General features: G+C 41.8%; 9 protein-coding genes across 9 annotated transcripts; all 9 read left to right on the forward strand.

Annotated features, from left to right (window-relative positions):
- Positions 1 to 45: 45 nt before the first annotated feature.
- OGAPODRAFT_6782 (uncharacterized protein) lies at positions 46 to 1,605 on the forward strand (the record flags this gene model as incomplete). Its single annotated transcript, XM_018355823.1, has 1 exon — positions 46 to 1,605. The coding sequence occupies one exon, from the start codon at positions 46 to 48 to the stop codon at positions 1,603 to 1,605; it is 1,560 nt and encodes a 519-aa protein (XP_018212084.1).
- Positions 1,606 to 4,143: 2,538 nt separating this feature from the next.
- OGAPODRAFT_15604 (uncharacterized protein) lies at positions 4,144 to 8,732 on the forward strand. Its single transcript, XM_018353843.1, has one exon. The coding sequence runs from the start codon at positions 5,026 to 5,028 to the stop codon at positions 7,663 to 7,665; it is 2,640 nt and encodes an 879-aa protein (XP_018212085.1). The 5' UTR covers positions 4,144 to 5,025; the 3' UTR covers positions 7,666 to 8,732.
- On the forward strand, positions 4,185 to 4,931 carry OGAPODRAFT_11645 (uncharacterized protein; the record flags this gene model as incomplete). The annotated part of the gene is made up of 1 exon (XM_018353291.1): positions 4,185 to 4,931. One exon carries the CDS (start codon positions 4,185 to 4,187, stop codon positions 4,929 to 4,931), a length of 747 nt encoding a protein of 248 aa, XP_018212086.1.
- On the forward strand, positions 7,916 to 8,730 carry OGAPODRAFT_15607 (uncharacterized protein). The gene has a single exon (XM_018353844.1). It carries the CDS (start codon positions 7,982 to 7,984, stop codon positions 8,339 to 8,341), a length of 360 nt encoding a protein of 119 aa, XP_018212087.1. The 5' UTR covers positions 7,916 to 7,981; the 3' UTR covers positions 8,342 to 8,730.
- Positions 8,733 to 8,818: 86 nt separating the features above from the next.
- On the forward strand, positions 8,819 to 13,637 carry OGAPODRAFT_85593 (uncharacterized protein; the record flags this gene model as incomplete). The annotated part of the gene is made up of 2 exons (XM_018356807.1): positions 8,819 to 11,815; positions 13,311 to 13,637. Coding segments are annotated over exons 1-2 (3,126 nt in total), but the record flags the coding sequence as incomplete, so codon positions are not given.
- A 744-nt stretch (positions 13,638 to 14,381) lies between these two features.
- Positions 14,382 to 15,928, forward strand: OGAPODRAFT_15610 (uncharacterized protein). Its single transcript, XM_018353845.1, has one exon. It carries the CDS (start codon positions 14,408 to 14,410, stop codon positions 15,305 to 15,307), a length of 900 nt encoding a protein of 299 aa, XP_018212089.1. The 5' UTR covers positions 14,382 to 14,407; the 3' UTR covers positions 15,308 to 15,928.
- Positions 15,929 to 16,052: 124 nt separating this feature from the next.
- Positions 16,053 to 17,039, forward strand: OGAPODRAFT_15611 (uncharacterized protein). Its single transcript, XM_018353846.1, has one exon. It carries the CDS (start codon positions 16,154 to 16,156, stop codon positions 16,904 to 16,906), a length of 753 nt encoding a protein of 250 aa, XP_018212090.1. The 5' UTR covers positions 16,053 to 16,153; the 3' UTR covers positions 16,907 to 17,039.
- Positions 17,040 to 17,361: 322 nt separating this feature from the next.
- OGAPODRAFT_75240 (uncharacterized protein) lies at positions 17,362 to 20,531 on the forward strand (the record flags this gene model as incomplete). Its single annotated transcript, XM_018355990.1, has 1 exon — positions 17,362 to 20,531. One exon carries the CDS (start codon positions 17,362 to 17,364, stop codon positions 19,228 to 19,230), a length of 1,869 nt encoding a protein of 622 aa, XP_018212091.1. The 3' UTR covers positions 19,231 to 20,531.
- On the forward strand, positions 17,458 to 20,531 carry OGAPODRAFT_15612 (uncharacterized protein). Its single transcript, XM_018353847.1, has one exon. It carries the CDS (start codon positions 19,369 to 19,371, stop codon positions 20,485 to 20,487), a length of 1,119 nt encoding a protein of 372 aa, XP_018212092.1. The 5' UTR covers positions 17,458 to 19,368; the 3' UTR covers positions 20,488 to 20,531.
- Positions 20,532 to 20,746: the final 215 nt, after the last annotated feature.

Consider the following 20,746-nt stretch of genomic DNA (forward strand, 5'->3'; position numbering starts at 1 on the left):
AAATTAGTTTATGGAATCAATTCATATAATTCGAATGCCGTATTTATGAAGGAATCAAATACATTCGAACGGATTCGCCATGTTCTGCAAAGATACAGGGCGGAGCAAGTACCTCAGCTGGCGCTTTCAGGTTCATACTCGCGGCAATCGGCCGACTACTCGCGGTCTTTACTCTGGAAAATTGTAGCATTCCAAATAACAGGACATCTGGAAGATCTTAATCTGAGAATGCTTAGAGAGTGCAGAAAAGATTATGAAATATTGAGAAGCGAGTTCATGGTGCCATGGAATGAGCTTGCAAAAGATCATGAGTTCTACTGCGACTTGCATGTGGAATCTGATCTGAGCGAAAGCTTTGGGAAGAAATTGAAAGTGTCTAGAATGCGGATTGAACATCATCCACTGAGTACCCCCAAGACCACCAAAATGACTGACATTCAAACTTTAGAAAGCTTGATTGCAGATGTTGATCGACTGTTTCCTCAAATTCCTGAATATTTCATTGACAATAAGGAAAACAGGCGGCAGCTGATTGAGGTATTGTACATTTGGTGGAAGCTCAATGGCAGCCAGTATTCTCAAGGACTACATGAGATAGCCGGAGTGATATTTGTTGCGCTTAAAACGGAATCCATTTCCAAGGCAAATTTTCAGAATCCAGACCGGGGAAGCACACTTGTCGTGGAGCTGATGGATGCGACGTATTTACGTCATGATGTTTTCAGCATGTTTCAGAAAATGACAGAATCATTGGTTGACCTTTATTACGACGAAACCTCTCTTCTCCAAGAAAGCATCAAGTTTGATCTTAAGCTACGGCTTGTGGACAAGTACCAATATCACCTTTTGAAGAATAAGCTACACATAGATTCGTCAATCTGGCTTATTCGGTATTTCAGGCTGCTGCTAATCCGTGAGATAGGACTTGAATATTCATTCGACCTCTGGGATAAACTTGTTGCCTTTTCATATACTCAGCATCCGGATAAATTAGACCTGAGCCTGCTTTTGCCTTATATTATCATCCTGCTCCTTTCTCTCATCAAACCACACTTGATTATTTCGGATTATGGTGAGGCCCTCTACTTATTACTTCATTATCCCATAGAGGACAGACATAAAAGCCAATTACCATCATCGGCAATTCTTGTTAATGAAGACGCAGGCTCTCCTACCGAAGAGTCGACATTCACATATATTCAGGAAAATCATCAATCAAAGAACTCAGGGTCATTTGATTTTGTAAGCACAAACAATAATGAACAGGAACTATTGCAGCTCGATATTCTACAAATCACAAAAGATGCGATCACTTTATACCACATGTCTGACCAAGAATTGTGTGTTATTGGAGCTCAAATAATAGAGTCGTATTCGGGGTTATCGAATGAGGAGAACAAAGAAGGTGTGTTGTCTGCGAATCCAATCAGGAAACAATCATCTCCACTAGGAGATATGCTCAGAAGATCAGCTTCGTGGACAAAAAAAACAAGTTCTTCTGGCAAGAACAAAAGCACTTCGCATTGCAATCAAAGGAAGGATTTTGATCGCACAAGGCTGGAACTAAGATTACGAAACAAGGTGTCACAAGCATGCAAAAAGTAGGACAAGAAACTTTATGATATTTGGAAATTGAGCACTATAACGTAGAACGCGTAAGGGATTCCACTTGTTCTTTCAAAAGTTTTTCGTTCTTTTCAATCCAGTTGAGACTCTCTAAGTGGTTGTTCAGTAATTTGAGAATGTCTTCCAGCGAGGACTCCTCTTCAAGGCTTTTGGAGCTTGAGGAGAGTAGAGATCGGTTAAATGAATCGCTCACCTCATTTACTTCGGAAATCAAGGAAGAAAAGTTCGTTTCCAAGGAATCAAGCTTGTTTTCAAGACTTTCTGCAAGTCTGTAGGAATTCTCTCGAATTTGATCGTTCGTCAACACCCTTTCATTTCCATTGCCCGTACTCACCTGCTGCACCGATGCAAGAAGCGACTCAGACTGCTTTTCATACCCATCTAGTAACTTGTCAAGTTCCTCCTGTTGCTTTTCAATGTAAGAGAGTGTTTGATCGATTTTGGACTGTTTTTGGTCGCATGACAAAGAGTCTGCATATAATTTCGAGATTTTTTCTGACGAAGAGACAAGTATCTGGTCCCAGTTATTAATTTTGTCACTGTAATTTTCAAATATCTTAGCGGAAGAGGACAGTTGATTTGTCCACTTGGTTATGAGATCCTCTAATGTCTTATTCTTAATTGATATTGGCTGTGGCTTGATGTCCTCGAGTTTAATTTGAGCTTTCTCGCGACCAGAGCCAAATGAAACATTCTTATCCTCTTTCTTTTCGTCATGATTTGATGTTTCCTTCTTATCAGAACCTTCTGAAGGGTTTAGACTCAAACCACTGGCTGCAGGCTTTCCATCAGTTTTAAAAGCACCGAAAGAAAAGGATGGAGCAGAAGAGGCACCGCTTGTTTTAGTTTCACCCTGAGCCCCCGAATTAGATCCCGAGCTTTTAGTGTCCTCTTTGGTGGTAAATGCGCTGCTTGAAGTGCCTTTTTCATTGGTGGCTGTCTTATCACCTCCAAAAGACAAAGCTGGCGAAGACTTTGCATTTTCAGATTTCTTGTCTCCAAATGCGAACGAAACTGGCTTTTCACCTTCAGATTTGTTTCCACCAAAAGAGAATCCAGAGCTGGGTTTCTGCTGATCAGTCTTTTGTGTTCCAAAAGAAAAGCCCGTCGTAGACTTCGCTTCTTGTGCTTTTGTTTCACCAAAGGAAAAGGAAGGCTTCACATCTTCTGGCTTCTTCTCACCAAAAGTAAAGCTTGGTGCAGAGCCTGGCGCCGCAGGCTCTGCTTTTTTTTCAGTTGTGGAACCAAACGAAAATGAGGGCTTATCCGATTGACCTCCAAAGCTGAATGATGGCTTCTCATTCGGTTTATCATTGGCCGAAGACAAGCTCGCTCCACCGAAAGAAGGTTTGGAGTTACCAGCATTGGAAGCCCCCGAACCAAACAATGATTTGGATTCTGCTGGCTTTGCAGTCGAAGTAGCCCCAAAATTGAAGGCATTTCCTGATTGCTGCGTGGCCTGATTACTAGATGCGTTTGTATCCTGGGACTGGGAATTAGTAAAAGAAAACCCGGTAGTTGGTTTAGCGTCAGACTTCTGAGCGTCTCCGAAACTGAAAGTTGTCGGTTTCTGGTCTGTCTTCTGTCCACCAAACAAGGAATTCGTATTAGAGGCACCGGTTGCGCCAAACGAGAATGCAGGCTTATTTTCGGTTTTCGATGAAGTGGATATTGTGCCAAACAATGATGTCTGAGGCTGAGTCTGTGATTGAGCTTGGGTCGATGACGAGTTGGATCCAAACAGAGGAGCCTTTTTATCTGTACCCGCATTAAAAGTCACTGGTAAACTTGGCTTACTGTTATCAGAGGAAAATGAAAATGCAGGTTTGCTTGCATTGGTACTGTTTGAGGATGCACCGTCACCCTTGCCGAAGCTGAATGTACTTTGGCCGGTGTTTTGATTTTGGTTATTGTTTGTTCCAAAGCTGAAACCTTGTCCGGCTTGACTATTTTGGCCAGTATTTCCTGAAAAATTAAACATTGGCTCTAGTATAGTAATTGCGTGCGCGTGAAAGTATTCGTTACGCTGAAAGAGCACAGCAGTTATATTCTGGACAGGCTAATAAACAGTTTGAAATAGTGTTTTGCACTTTTTTTTTTTAGGATTAGACTGTGCAAGGATGGGCTGAGAGGACTTTGTTGAGGGCTATACAAGTGCGACAAAAGGCTCCCTTCTCCCGATGTGATGGCTACTGAATTATGTAGTCAAGACAGAGACCGATAAAGCAGATAGCAGACTTCCAGCAGATCCTCGTCTGTTCTAACGGTAGCCTTTTGTTCATACGTATCTCATTTAAGAACTATGGCTCAGATACCCTTACATGTAAGTGCCTCTAGCCTGAATATACTAGACATCTGTCGGTTGCCAGCTAGTACTTTTTCATGGTCACCACATTCTACCACTGTGGTGTGCAGTTCATCCTTTAACCCTGCCACCACAATTCCCCGAAAAACTGGGAAAACAGATTTTCGGAATAGTAAGTTCCTATGCAGTGACGTGACTTAGAATATATATAAAGGAACAACATTTCTTCATTTATTTTCAGTTATCAGTCAAAATGCCAAAACTTATCCTTGTTAGACACGGTCAATCCGAATGGAACGAAAAGAATCTTTTTACCGGTTGGGTGGATGTGAGACTTTCTTCAGTCGGCGAGAAGGAGGCTGCCAGAGCCGGTGAATTGCTCAAAGAGTCTGGCCTTAAGCCGGATATCCTTTTCACCTCGAAATTGACTAGGGCTATTCAAACCGCTAATATTGCACTGGATAAGGCAGATAGACTTTTCATCCCAGTTGTCAGATCGTGGAGATTGAACGAGAGACATTACGGTGCTTTGCAAGGTAAAGACAAGGCAGCAACTCTTGCACAGTACGGCGCAGAGCAATTCCAAACATGGAGAAGATCATACGATGTTCCGCCTCCACCAATTGAAGATTCCTCTGAATATTCTCAATTTGGGGACGAGAGATATAAAGACATCGATCCCAACGTTTTGCCTAAAACAGAGTCTTTAGCACTTGTGATTGATAGACTGCTTCCATACTGGCAGGATACTATTGCCAAGGAGCTTTTGGAAGGAAAGACTGTCATGATTGCAGCCCACGGAAACTCACTGAGAGCTTTGGTTAAACACCTAGACAACATTTCAGACAAGGACATTGCTGGATTGAACATTCCAACCGGTATTCCTCTCGTCTATGAGTTGGACGAGAACTTGAAGCCAACTAAGCCATCTTACTATCTGGACCCTGAAGCAGCTGCTGCTGGTGCAGCTGCCGTTGCTGCACAGGGACAAAAGAAATAGTTGTATAGCTCCTTGATTTATGGCTAAAAAAACCTAGACACCTATATATTATTTTTTCGAATGTGGGGAAAGGTAGGATCATTTTAACTTTTTGATGCATACACATAGAACTCATCAATTGGTCCGGAGATGTCTTCACAACCGACCGAAGTGGATCTTACCCGGTGAAGATGGCTCCAAAAAGGTTCGCTGGGCTGACAGCGTCTTTGGCAACTATGTACGACGCATTGTCGAGCCAACGTTGAAAAGCATAGAAATGTACCTCTCCGATCCGGGAGGAGAAACGGATCAAAACGCAAAACACAGAAGTCATAGGAATGAATATGAGTATCTGAATCTTCATAATGCAACAGACATCAAGATATTGAATTCTACACCGTTTTCGAATCGCATCTACAATGCGGCTTGGAAACGAACCAAGGAACGATTGAGACCTCATCACACCACTCTTCTAAGTTTATATCTTGTCAATGGGACCATTGATCAACTTCCTACAATAATAGAGTTCTTGGTGAGGACGAGGTGGTTTGTAAATGCTTCTACTCTGCTGAACGGCGCTGATATGAATTTCAAGGACTTTTTGAGCTATACTAACTCTCTTTTGGAGCAGCAATTCAATTCAGACTGGTCAAGGAAAGAATTTCTTCGGCATCTTCTGCGAGAAGTAGCTAATCCACGAACACTTTTTCAATTAGACAGGAAAGATTTACTGGCAGATCTGGAGCTTGCGAACCAGCTGGAGGAGACATACTTGGAAACGGACTACTCTTTTGAAGTATTGCAACTCCATTTGGAGCAAATCAGTGACCACAATAGTAGTGATATTATTGAAAGTACCAAGCTGAAGCTCCTGATTAATAACATTCAACAAAACATGCATGATCCCAAACTACAGGTCAAAGAGTTCTTTCGTGTGGCAGATACTTTCAAGCATCTTTTTGCAAAAGCCCCCGACACTGTTGGCTTTTTTATTCTGGCATGCATACCGCATATGGAGAAGGATGCGAAGACTCAGTACTTTTCGAGCGCCTTTTTTAAGTCTTTCTTGATGCTGCATATTACAGTAAACGACGTGAGAATCATTTTAGATAAGCTGATATTGAACGAAAAACAACTAGAGAAGCTTTGGGAGTTTTGCAAATCACCGGACATGTGGCTTCTGGGGCAGTTCTTTCAACATAAACATTACAGTAAACAGATGACGCCGGAGTGTTTTTCCCGGTTGCCCCCATCTATGCAGAAAACAGTTTTGATCGAACTCTATTCAAGGGGAGCGGGAAATCCTAAGGAAGTGGGTAGAGTTCTTGCTCTTGTAAAATGCATGTCTAACAGTTATCATGCTCAAACTGCCCTCCATACTGTGATTGAATCAGAGACTCAAAAGTATGTCACCTCGATAGATGATTGGCTGCGATTACTGCAAATGCTCTTTGAGCTCGAAGACAAATTGCCCACAAGCGTAATCAAAGATATGGCCAGATTTGGCGCTACATTGACCATACTTCCATCCCATAGTTCTCAGCTTAGGCAGCTTGCTTCATTACTTGAGCATCGCGACAGCTCATATTGTCTTCCATTAATGCCTTTAGTTTTGCGTTGGTTTAGAACACTACATGTAAAAGATCCAGATAAAGAAAGGAAGGCAATGGTTGGGGACCTATTTGCCAAGTCATTGCACTCAATTAAAGACCTCTCAAAGACCGATAATGTTGACCTCTACGTATTCGGTTCGAAAGTTCCAAAAGTTGTGCTATCTAATATTCAGCAATTGAACCTCATAGCCAGACAACTATGGAAACTAGACAACGATAGCATTTCTTACTTTATCGGCAAATACGTTGATAGCTTGTTCACAAGAGAGAGCTACGCTCACCACAAAGTTCACGAGAAGATTCAAACGGCAAGTTTTATAATTGACATGCTGTTTCGCTTGGTATTGAACAAGGGCCGGAGGAATTGGAAGTCGTTTGTGGAGATTAATTCTATTCTGGACAATTATACGATCCGGAAAACACAGTATTTTCATGGTAGAGATATCAAGACGCGGCAAAGTTTGATCAAAGTTATTGACTCCACAGTTAGTGGGCTGGCAGATAAACTGCTAACAGGCCACGTTCCACGCTATAGAGGCATTCAAAATGACCAAGAAGAAATTGGATTGGAAAAGCTGAGACTTGTGTGCTCGAAATTAGAGGACGAGGGTTATATCACAAAATGTTCTGATCCTGTGAAAATCAGAAGCATGGTGTCGCGCGAGGACGCGTTGGAACGGGTTAGGCTACAAGCTACCGTGCGGACCAAAATGTGGATGGTACATAACCTAGTCTCAGCCAATCCACATCTAGTTGACAAAGTGCTTGAAAAATATTACATGGACTACGATACAGATATACCGCCTGCACTGATTCATCAAATGATGATCTGCATCATGGAGTCAAAGTTCAGCTTCTCAGAGAAGCTTCAAGTTTACAGGTATCTCGACAAACTGGCTTTACTGTTGAGTCATCGTTCAGCTTATTATGTCAAATACCGGCGACAGAAAAGGGCAACAGAAGTGTTGATTGATAAAATCATCAGCGAGTCATGGAAAGAGGGCTATAATCATAAACTGCTTATCAGTATTCTCAAGAAAAAACAGTATCTGAAATTGGAGGACCAATCACATAGGTGGTCCGCTATGCTGGAAAACATGAAATCTAATAAAGACGGATTCTGGAAAGAAAAACACAGATAAAATAATATAGAAACATTGAATTAGATTCTCCAGTAGTCATTCATTCATCATCCCTATTCGCTGTTACCCTTTTTTTTATTGGTGCTTACATAAACACGAGATTTCCGTCTGGCGTGGTTTTGAAAACTTTTTATTATGTAGAAATTTTTGTCCAATTATCAAAGTGTTAATTTCAACTGTTGGTTTAGCAGCGGAAATATTTTAGAAAATCCATAGAATACAAAATACAATGATTTCGAACGTTATCAAAGGTGCATTGAGACAGAACAGCAGACTGGTCAACAGAAATGTGAGTCTCGTCTCGAAAGTCAGACCAATGAGACCAGCCCAATTTACGAGCATCAGAAAGTATTCTTCTGACCACCACGAAGAAACCTTTGAGGAGTTCTCCATCAGATACGAGAAGGAGTTCGATGAAGCTTACGACCTGTTTGAAGTTCAAAGAGTCTTGAACAATTGTTTCTCCTATGACCTGGTGCCATCTCCATCCGTCATCGAAAAAGCTTTGAGAGCCTGCAGAAGAGTCAATGACTACGCTACTGCCGTTAGAGTTTTCGAGGGCCTGAAACACAAAGTTGAAAACAAAGAACAATATCAGGCCTACCTCGATGAGCTCAAGGATGTCAGAGAAGAGCTAGGCATTGATTTGAAGGAGGAATTATTCAGCGCAAACTAGATCCTGCCATTGCCAGTTACGCGAGAGGAAAAATCCTAGAAAACACACGAAGCAGATGAAGTCTACAATATCTATCTAATATACTGAGTACAATTCTTGGGAATCTGTAAGAAATTGGATGCTAGTTATTAGAGGGTCTTTTGTATACTTCTCTTTATATATAAGACTGAAGCATCGAAAAGCCAATGGAACATACCTGTCAGATAGATGAAGGAAGACCGTAGTTTGATGTATTGTGGTCTAGAATCCTAACCGGCCAATCAAATCAGTTCATTTTTACTTTGGCACACCTTGAACCAGGACGGTGTCTGGGTGGACTAGACCTGATCAACGGCTGTGAAATTAAGAATTTACCTATACACGAATACGGCAATAAATAAACAAATTCTCAGTAATGTGTAGATATTGTTTTTATCACTCGCAATAAATCAATAACATTTACCAGATCCAATCTGTCTATCGCTTATTTTTATGGCTGACAATGGCTTGCTAGTTGACGGTCTGGTATGGTTACCAGACCCGCACCAGACATTTGTGAAAGGACGTATCATCGAGACTATAAATGACGGAAAACAGGTCAAAGTGAGACCTGAAAACTCACAGGAAAACACCCTCATCTTGGATGTCGACAAGCTTGAGCGCTGCAATCCTCCGCAGTTTGACAAGTGTGAGGACATGGCTTCAATGACGTATCTCAGTGAGCCTTCAGTTGTGAACAACCTTATGTTACGCTACAAAGAAGACTTTATCTACACCTGTTCCGGTTTGTTTCTGGTTGCGGTCAATCCTTACAAGGAGCTCAATATCTACAATAAAAGTTTTGTTAATATGTACAAGGATTCCAAGTTGGACAAAAATGGCTCATCCGAGAAAGACCAGAAACTGACCAGTTGCAAACCACATATTTTTGCTATCAGTGAAGAGGCCTTCCAAAACTTGATCACAGACGGCAAGGATCAGAGCATTTTGGTCACCGGAGAATCGGGAGCCGGAAAGACAGAGACAACAAAGAAAGTGATTCAGTACTTGCTTTCTGTTGTTTCCACTGACAGCAATAGCTCTACAGCCTCCAGTTTTGAAAGCCAAATTCTGGAAGCGAACCCGATACTTGAAAGCTTCGGTAATGCTCAGACGGTGAAAAATCTCAACTCATCGAGATTTGGTAAGTTTATCAAGATCCATATTCAACATTCTACAAGGCGATTGGTCGGTGCGCATATTGACTGGTATCTGCTTGAAAAATCACGGGTTGTTCTTCAAGACAAGATAGAGAGAAACTATCACGTATTTTATCAATTTCTCAAAGGTGCACCTGAGAGCGAACTCAAAAAGCTAAAACTAACTCGTTCATTTCAGCAGTATGGCTACCTCAAAAATACCAATCATGGTGTCGCTGGGATAAATGACAAAGAGGACTACTCAAAACTTCAGAAAGCTTTGGAAGTGATGAAATTCAGCAAGGAAGAAAAGGGCCACATCTTCAAAATCATTGCCACCATTTTGCATCTAGGAAACCTTACATTCAAGAACCGGGGTAAAGATGACCGTCAGGCTCATTTCAGCGATGATGCTCCCCTGACCACAGTTTCTGAGCTCCTAGGGGTGTCAGAAAATGAGCTTAGAACCGCTTTGTTAACATCCAAAGTTAAAGCTGGAAGAGAATTCGTGACCCAGCAACGTACGGCTTCTCAAGCTAAATTTACCATTGATGCACTTTCAAAGTCATTATACGAACGTTTGTTCCGCTTTTTGGTGGATAAGATCAACGACAATTTTAATCGTAACTCTTCGCTATCAATGGAAGCACAAAGATTTGTGGGAATCCTCGATATTGCAGGGTTTGAGATCTTTGAAAGAAACTCTTTTGAGCAACTATGCATCAACTATACCAATGAGAAGCTACAACAGTTCTTCAACCATCATATGTTTGTCTTGGAGCAAAGCGAATATCTTCGGGAAGGTATCAGCTGGAACTATGTTGACTTTGGTCAGGAGCTCAAGCCCACAATAGAGCTGATTGAAGGGTCTTCCTCCAATAAGATTGGAATATTCTCGCTCTTGAATGAGGAGTGTGTTGTTCCTAAGGGGTCAGATACCTCTTTCCTTGAAAAACTGCACCGAGAACTAGATTCGAAAACGAACCAAAAGAATTCTAGGTACAGGCCAAGCAAACTTGGAGACGCATTTTTTGTTCAGCACTATGCTGGCACAGTTGAGTATTTTGTGGATGGTTGGCTCGACAAGAACAAAGACCCACTTAGTTACACTTTGGTTGAAATTCTGTCAGGATCCAAAGATAAGTTCGTGAAAGCCTTGTTTGATTCCTCTACTGAAACCAACCTCGCAATCTCTCCGGTCAAAGGAGCTCAAAGAAGAGGCGACAGATTCAGAACTGTCGCCCAAAGGCATAAAGAACAACTCAACGACTTGATGAAGCAACTGTCTGCCACTCATCCTCACTTTGTGAGATGTATTTTGCCCAACACAAACAAAATGCCAGGTCAGTTTGATAAGAAGCTTGTTCTCGAGCAACTTAGATGTAATGGTGTTTTGGAAGGCATTCGTATAGCCAGATCTGGATATCCTAACAGGATCGAATTTGACCAATTTGCTGAGACTTATTGGCTTTTGGCCAAAAATACAACGTCTTCTAAGAGCTTGAGAAGAAGGAGCAAAGACATCTGTGAAATTATTCTCAAAGACTTGCATCTGGACCCTGAAGTTTACAAGATTGGTACAACTAAGTTGTTTTTCCGTAATGGAGTTCTCGCGAAGCTGGAGAAAGAAAAGACAAGAAGATTATCAGCAATGATTTCTGAGTTTAATGCCGTTGCTCGGGGTGTGATCCTGAGGGGAAAAATCAAAGCTCAGCTAGCAAAGTTGCAAGCCTCTCGTATCATAGCGAGAAACTTTGCCGTGTACAACACGGTCTCCGGCGATCCATGGTTTAGAATGGTTTCTCAAGTAAAGCCTTTGCTTGCAAATTCTGATTCCTCTCAGTCCTTCTTCAATCGAAAAATTAAGACGCTTGAGAAAAAGATCAATGCTCTCAAAGCGGAAAAGGAAATGGAGACACAAACAAAGAATAAACTCGCAGAAGAACTCGCATCATTAACAGGAGCAATTGAAATTGATAGAAAGTTACTGGCAGACAAAACTAAACATTTGGATACACTTCAGGTCAATCATGTCAAACTTGAAAGCCAATTGAAGGACAAACAGGTGGAATTGCAGGAGCTTCAAGATAATTATAAAGCTTCCAAAACGGCAATAGAGCAAGAAAAAAGACGACTTCTTGAAAAACTAAACACTCTAACAGAGGAACTGGAAGCAAACAATAAAGATGCGAACTCTCTTCGGGAAGAAATCAAGTCCCTGAAGAACTCGTCAATGGAGAAGGATGAACGGATTAAGCAGCTTGAAGCAACTCTTGAGTCTGCAAAGGCAGATATGAGCAAGAAGCTCCAACAAAAGGTATGTTCAAAACCAGCGACTGGATATAAGGAACTCTTATTCCTTTCGTTTTGAAATCAATTACTAACTAATTTAGACCGAAGAAGTACTTGAAAGCCAACAACAGCGGAAAGATATACAAAATGAATTTGAGACACTGCAGAAAACCCTTCGAGAACATCAGCAAGACCAATTGATGTTGAGTAGAAGTATACGAAACAAAGAAGACCAGACAGCTGAGGTAGAAAAAGCAAAAGAAATGTATCTCGAGCTTCAGAATAAATATAAACAATTGCAGCACGAATATGGAGAGGCAAAGGCTCTGCTTGAGGCAAAGATCACTGATGAGATCAATTTTGACCGCGGCAAGCAAAAATATGATAGAGAAATCAAGGATCTGAAGCAGGCATTGGAGGAAATGAAGACGGAGGTGGAGGTCGGGAAAAGAGAATCGACGAGGTTGTCTCAGGAGCTCAAAAATGCCAAATCCGAAATCAATCATCTAAACAAGATCAAGAGAGGTTTAGATGTTAAACTTGCGGAATTTCAATTGAAGTCATCCAGAAGGCCTGAAATGCAAGGCACTGCAGATGTCGAGCTTTTGCAAACTAGACTTGCATCTGAAGCATATGAAAACAGACAGCTAAGAGCTCAACTCAAAAAGCTAGCCTCCGGGAAAGAAGTAATACCTGGCGAATTATCTGATGAGCTTTCAGCTGAACGAGCTGCTAACAGGCGCCTCGAAAAACTGAACATTGAGTTGCAAAAAGAGCTTCTTCATTACAAGAATAATTTGCGTGAGTCAAGAGGATTAGAACGGTTGGAGGAAGATTACAAGTCGAAATACCAACTTGCAGAAATAAAATTGCAGTCCATGGAAGACAAACTCAAGATTTCATTATCGAGCCCATTAAAAGATCGCACCCGCGAGTTTGATAACCAGACTAATATCGAGTCTCCAGAGAAAAATTCTCTAATAGTTAAACAAGAAAACTTGAGGTTGAGTTCAATGCTAAACGAGTCTCAAACAAAACTGAGAAGATTGCAAATGAGCAACGCTGCGAACTTTGCACAACAGGACCAATCCATCCAATTGAACTCGAAGCTGCAAATTTTGACAAACAAGAACCAGTCTCTACAAGAATCTTTGGATTTCTACAAGGCTAGGGCCGAAAACTATTATGGCAAGATCGAGGCAGCCGAGGTTGCTGTTCAAACCGCCAAACGTGCCGAGGAAAATTTAAGAAATGAATTGAACCAGACGAAGCAAAGGCTAACTAAGGCACAACAGGAATACCGTAATTCAGATCTTACGGTGGCCAAGCTCAACACTCAAATCAGAGATCTTGAAAGGGATCTATCAGACAAGGTATTCGAGCTAAGAAAGTTGGAAGAAGCGCACAATGCTCTTAAAGAAAAGTACGAGAATGCAGAGGAGCTTAGATTGTCCTCATCGTCCAATCAAGCTGATTCAAAAGACAGAGAAATTAAGCTGTTAAACGACGACTTACTACAGCTTATGGACAAAGAGACTGAACTTAACAAACAGATTAAGAATGTCACAATGCAGCTTGAAAATTCAAAGAAAGAAGTTCGTACCATCAAGTTCAGCAACAGCGAGTTATTAAAAGAAAACGAACAATTCAAGAGAGCACTCACTGAGGCGATGTACAAAAATGACAAGCTCACTACAGAGAGACAAGAGCACTTAATGCGAATGGATACTCTTACATCTCAAGTAAAGGCCCTCAAAACCACGAATGCGGATCTTTTGCAGGAGAGAGATAGCCTGCTGGAGTCAAAGCGTGAGTTGGAGGCGAAGGTGTCAGAGATCACCGCAGAATTTGATAAATACCTTGCCAAGGCCAAGGATGATGCAGAGAATGCCGCTACAGTTGTCCAACTCCGTGGAGAACTAGAGAAAACAAGCCAAGAGGCACTGACCTTGAAAGAGAAACTTCAGCAGCATGACGAGAAACTGCGTGAATACGAAGCCAAAATGGCTGATCTCCAAAGAGACTCATTGATGGTAATTGAGGAGAACAAAGCTCTGACAAAGTTCAACAAGCAACTGAAAATAAAGCTTGACGACACTGTATTGGATCACCAGAAAGAGATGGAGTCCGAGCGGAAACACTGGACTACCAGAGTTCAAGAACTGGAAGAGAAAATATACTTGCATAATGCCACCAAGCGTGACGAAGACCAGAAACTGTACAACCTTGAGCGCTTGGTCAAGGATTATGAGCATCGCAACGAGATCCAGACTTCTACCATTGAACGTTACAGGGATGATATTAAGAATTTAGAGGAAACAGTGACAAGGCTTGACTCAAAATTGGAGAATTTGCAGCAGAAGGAAGCTGAAGCTACTCTTCGTGCGAAACGAGCATTGCGCGAGCTCGATGATTCGAGAGAGAAAGCCTTATTGTTGGAAAAGGAGCTCCTTGATTGGCGTACCACCAGTACCGAATAAGTAAGATACAATTAATGTTGTCGCGACGACTTGCGTAAAAAATTATCGCATGTAACCATTTCTCCGCGCCGGTTACGGAACTGTTTTTTTTATTTTTTTTTTATTTTTGGTGGTGATTCATTTGAAGATAATATTTTATGATCAGTACAAAAGCCAGCAGAGCCATTGTAGGCCGTGTGCTGAGATTGGCAAGGAACAACAGCTCGTCGACGTCAGCACTGGCCTATAAGAATTTGCACAGAAACAAAAAAAGACCGCATCTGCCTACTCTTGATGCTCCAAATTGGTCAGCAGGTGCAGCCGTCTCTTCAATCATCTACGAGACTCCACTTCCATCCAAGGCTCCAAAAAATCAGCATGTGCTGAACTGCTTGGTTCAAAATGAGCCAGGAGTGCTGTCGTTGGTTTCAGGAACGCTCGCTGCAAGAGGTTTCAACATTGACTCATTAGTTGTTTGCAACACCGAGGTTAAGGATTTGAGTCGTATGACTATCGTCTTAGATGGTCAAGACGCAGTCATTGAGCAAGCAAGACGCCAAATCGAAGATTTGGTGCCTGTGTACGCTGTGCTAGACTATTCTAACACAGAAATCATCAAGAGGGAGCTTTTATTAGCAAGAATCTCGCTTCTAGGCTCTGAATACTTCCAAGAGCTTATTGCTCACCACAATGAGCAAGTCGATGAGATTCCTGAGGATTTACACAAGTCTCAGTTCCACCCCAACAACTTGCCCCCTTCTCAAGCATTGAGACAAAAATACGAGCATCTTGATGCTATTACTACTTTGACCAAACAGTTTGGTGGAAAGGTTGTTGATGTGTCGGACAGAAATTGCGTGGTTGAACTATGTGCTAAGCCAAGCAGAGTGAGTGCTTATATCGCCCTGGTGCAGCCATTTGGAATCCTGGAAATTGCCAGATCTGGAATGATGGCTCTTCCAAGAACACCCCTGGAGGCTTTCTCCTCGGAAGATGGTACTGATCCAAGCAAAGATGCGTCTGACGTTGTTGACGCTTCCCAGTTGCCTCCGGGTTGATCAAATAAGTAAGTCTAAAGGTATAATAAGATTGGACACCGGGATGTACCCATTGAGAATAAGTATCTTCACACTTGCATTTCCTTGAAGCCGTAATTTTGAGTTACCAGAGAGAATGATTCTCTTTATCACACCCAAAACGCCTTCGGCATTGGGATACAGCTTGACAAATAACGTCAGGTCGGATTGCGTCGTATCGGTGATCCGCACGCTAAATGGAGCTATTTGTACAGTACCCATAGTCTTATAATCTCCCTTGGATTCATCGAAAACCGTCATTTCAAGGTCGTCAACAGCAAGGTTGAGCTTCCGAATTGTAAACCCTCCAAATTTGAAGTAAGCCCTACTTATAGAATCCTCGATATGACTATAGTTGTTATAGTTTGCCCCTTTCACTTCCAGAAGTATGCCTCCATCATCCTCCATACCCAGAAGCTTAATCTCATCTGAATCAAACTCAGTACCTTGAGCAACTATATCGCCTAATTGCGGTTTGACTCTGAAAACAAAAGTAAAAAAAGCTGTAAAAAAGAAACTGGCAATCAAAACCATAGGAATATAAACGTCTAAACGGTAACGCTTCCATGTTGGCTTTGAAGTGCGTTCATTGTTGATTGGTAGCAGTGGCGTACTTTCAGACATAGCAAGATTACAAAAAAATGATTTGTACACTGCCCGATCATAAGATAAAAAAAATACAAAAAATATTTCATATTTTTTTCAAGGTTCGCGATGTTGTACCTTATCGGCCTAGGTTTGTCGCATGCTACTGACATTACAGTAAGAGGATTGGAAGTGGTGAAACGGTGTAAACGTGTGTACCTGGAAGCTTACACCTCAATTCTTATGGCAGCTGATAAAGAGTCGCTGGAGGAATTTTATGGAAGAGATGTGATTCTTGCTGACAGAGAACTGGTTGAAAGTGGATCAGATCAGATTCTGGACAATGCCCAAGAAGACGATATTGCTTTTCTTGTGGTTGGAGATGTTTTTGGTGCCACAACACACACTGATCTGGTAATAAGAGCCAGGGAACTGGGTATCAAGGTGGAAGCCATTCACAATGCCTCAGTGATGAATGCAGTCGGAGCATGCGGGCTCCAGCTTTACACATTTGGACAGGCAGTTTCCATTGTCTTTTTCACCGAGAACTGGAGACCAGACTCATTTTATCATAAAATAATGGAGAACAGAAAGATTGGACTGCACACCCTTCTATTGCTAGACATTAAAGTGAAGGAACCTAATTTCGATGAATTGATGAAAGGAAGACTTGTTTATGAGCCTCCTAGATATATGTCAGTGGCCACATGCTGTCAACAATTGCTGGAAGTCGAAGAGAAGAGAAAAGAAAGAGCATATACTCCACAGACTCCTTGCGTTGCAGTGTCACGTTTAGGGTCTCCAACACAATCCTTCAAAGCTGCCACCCTTCAAGAACTTGCTAACTACGATGCTGGTGAGCCACTTCACTCCGTTGTGATGCTCGGAAGCCAGGTTCATGAACTCGAATTGGAATATTTGTTGGAATTCGCAGACAACAAGGACGCCTATAGAGCTGCTGTTGCAGCCGACCAGAAACTTTTTGTGAAAAACTGATGGTATACAGGCCAATCAGAGAAAGAGAAGAACTGTCTCACTTCATAGAAAATGTATCGTCAGGAAATTTTGTTGTTAGCTACTCGCCGATCGTTGTGGGCTGGTGAGCCAACTAATCACGATTTATAATGACAAACAGTGCTGAATGAATAACATGAGTACGAGATAGCAAATGACCATACTAGGACAGAACACGGAACATCTCTTCCCGTAGTAGTTAAGGTTGCAGCTTCCTCCCTTTTTCACCAGGAATTTAGATAGGATTCATATAGCAAAGACAAACGAAAGATGGTTGCTATGCTCAAGATGCAATCACTCTTCTAGGTCTCGAAAAAATATTCGGCCATACAGTTACATTCAGAGATCAATCGAAAGCGCCTTCCAATGAAAGCATATATTAAAGCTTTTCACCACTGCCTTAGGCTAAAAAAATAAACTCATGAATTTTCATTACCATGGAAATCATCGGAGCCCGCGATGATCGAGATACAGCTTCAAAGTCGGGTAGCTCAGAAAGCTCAGACACGGTGACTGTTTTGTATGGTTCGCAGACGGGTTCAGCCAGAAAGTTGGCTTTCCAATTTGCCAATGAGCTGCTGGAGAAATACAGTAAAAAGGCCTTTGTTGATGCTATGGATAATTATGATCTCAGCTCAATTGTTGACAGCACTCAACTGACAGCTATAGTTTTTTTTGTTTCTTCATATGGTGAGGGAGAACAATGTGATAATGCATCAAAAACATTCAGCTATCTTTCAAAACTATGCGCTGAGAATAGCCATCACCTGAAGAATCTCCATTATGGTCTTTTTGGTTTAGGAAATACTGCCTACGATAATTACCAGGGAGCTTCCAGAGATTTAAAGCACTGTCTCAGTAAGCTGGGTTCCACTTTACTTGGGTCATATGGTGAAGGAAACGATGAGAAAGGAGAATTAGTGGAAGACTACTTACAGTGGAAAAACCAGTTCATGCCGACTTTAGCTGAACACCTCAGATGGAAGCCTTCAAAAGAAGACGCCTACAAGCCCTCAATCGTTATATCTGAGGTTTCACCAAGAACGCACGTTAATGGAGAAATAGTATCTTCTCTGCGAGATTTGAAATTTCTCGATAAACCTCCATACCATATTGCGAAACCATTCAAGGCACGGCTCCTCAACTCGCAAAAGTTCACTGACGGACAGCGATGCCAGTTTCATTGTGAAATCAGCTTAGAAGGATCTAGAATGAAGTATCAAACAGGGGACCATCTGGGGGTCTATCCCATAAATCGTGAAGAAGACGTGTCTAAATTCATGTTTCTATTTTGCCTAAGCCAAAAAGCAGACCAAGTTGTTGAGTTGAGATCGGCATTACCTCTCTGGATTCCATCTCCAACAACTTATAAAGCAATAGTAAAACACTATCTGAACATCAACTCGGCCATATCCTCTCAAATGTTGCAGACGTTGGCAAACTTCGCACCCTCAGACATCTCTAAAGATCGTCTTCTGAGCCTTTCGTCTAGAGATTTATTTACTAAAGAAGTGGTCGAGAGACGATTGACCATGTGGGAAGTATTGCTAGAGGCCTCCGACGGTAATCCTTGGCCCGATGTCCCATTTTCTTTTCTTCTAGAATCATTGGGGAAACTAGAACCAAGATATTACTCAATAGCATCCTCAGAACTGTTATATCCGGACCAAGCCCACCTGACCATAAAATGCGAGAGAGAATTAGTCAAAGGTAAACTCTTCTATGGTGTCTGCTCAAACTACATCGAAAGCCTATGTTTCGAGGAGGTGGATCAAGCTGGACGACCAAGAGATTGGCAGACGGTCTCAGTTTTTGTTAAGAAATCTAGTTTCAAGCCGCCTCTGAATGGAGAAACACCAATGATAATGGTATGCGTGGGAACAGGTATTGCTCCGTTCAGAGGATTTATTCAACATCGCATAGCCTTGTCTGCTGCACATAATGTTGGAAAAATGATCCTTTTTTATGGATGTAAAGATAAGTCTGATATTCTCTACCCCAACGAATGGCCAAAATATAGCACAGCTTTGGAATCAAAATTGTCCGTGCATTTTGCATTATCTAGAGAGAATCCGGCTCGCAAACAGTATGTTCAAGACATTATCCTGCAACTCTCCAAAGACATCTATGAATTGCTCGAGAAAGGAGCATATTTCTATGTCTGTGGAGACGCCATAAAATTATCAAATATGAGCAAATTAGTTAGGCAGATATTAGTGCAACGAAAGAGCATTAGTGAAGAAGAGGCGGCTAAGACCCTCAAACAACTCAAATTGAGAGGACGTTACCAAGAGGATTTGTGGTGACTGAACAAGCCGGTCTCGATTTACTTAATTCAAGGACCTTTTCAAGACTCCTTTCGTCACACGTTGCGAAGTCCCAAAAAATGCGAAAATAAGAAAGCCACACCTGATTTATTTTTTTTCCGTTTTATCAATGCTGCTATGATTAGGAGAGGTTCAGAGCTGTCCTTTCATATAGAGGACGATACATCACCGCTATTAGAAGATGCTGTCAGAAGAGTTGACTCGATTCTAGCCAGTCAAAACAGAGCGATATCATACCTTGTTGGCCAATATCGGAATTCGAAATGGTCTCAAGACCATATGAAGGCCGCTCTCAAGATACTGAACAATTCTTTGAATGACGGTGGAAAGGTGATTGTTAGCGGAATTGGAAAGTCCTACAAGATTGCTGGCAAAACCGTGGCTACGTTAAACTCTCTAAGTGTCCACTCTGCTTTATTGCACCCATCAGAAGCCTTGCACGGCGATCTGGGAATAATCAGAGAAGATCATCATGACTCTCTACTCATCATATCTGCATCTGGAAACTCTCCAGAGCTTACTACGCTACTTGAATATGTGCCAGCTTCAGTTCCTGTTGTATTGGTTACATGCACAAAGGTGTCTGCCTTATCCAAGCATCCAAAAGTCAATGCTCTTTTCTATGCCGAATTGCCCCCAAAAGTCTCGGAGAAAAATCTTTATGGTCTACAGGCGCCTACAATATCCACCACCATCTGTCTCACATTATTAGATGGAATTAGTATTGCCCTCTCCGAGCTACATATCAGGGATTTAGAGGTGAGGCAAAAGAGGTTCGGCGATCGACACCCCGGCGGCGCCATTGGGCTTCACTACTTACAAGACTTGGATCAAACGCGGCGCCTGAGCGGGTCAAATGGATCAACCTCTGAATGTTCGTCGACCGAAAAGTCAGTCTCCGAGGCCTCAAGCGAATCTGTTTATGAGCAGCCCAACTTGCAGGACGACGATTTTGGAGATGCAAACGATATCTTAGAGCTGCCAAATTTGAAACTGCTGAATGAAATCAAATTATCAGTATCTAAGATTACTCTACCAAAGGTTCCTGGAGATGAGCTGGAGCTTTTGAGACTGGCATTGATGTATGACTTTCTATTGGTGATGAATGCAGAAACAAATCGAGGTATCAGAACGAAGAACTTGTTGGATATCTATCGCAAAGGCAAATTACAGGAGGACTCTTGGGATGAGATCCTGTGGAAAATTAATGACTCTTTTATCAAGTTAAGTTTATAAATAGGTTTATACATGATACAACTCTAACGACGCGTCTGCCGTCCGAGGTATCTCTTTCGCTAAATTTCCTGTTTTGGTTTTTTTTTTCTTACGCCAACGTTATTATGGAGAAAAGTGTCTCAGGTTTAAATTAGCGTGTTCGAAAGAAAAATATTGATTTAAACCATACAATCATTAAAATAAGAGACAACGAATCCACTGAAATCTCGCATCAGTTTGAACTACAATATATCAAAAAATCAGTGGTACTTAAAGTCCA

This window comes from Ogataea polymorpha (genome assembly GCF_001664045.1).
Source record: "Ogataea polymorpha strain NCYC 495 leu1.1 chromosome Unknown OGAPOscaffold_2, whole genome shotgun sequence".
NCBI classification, from domain to species: Eukaryota; Fungi; Ascomycota; class Pichiomycetes; order Pichiales; family Pichiaceae; genus Ogataea; species Ogataea polymorpha.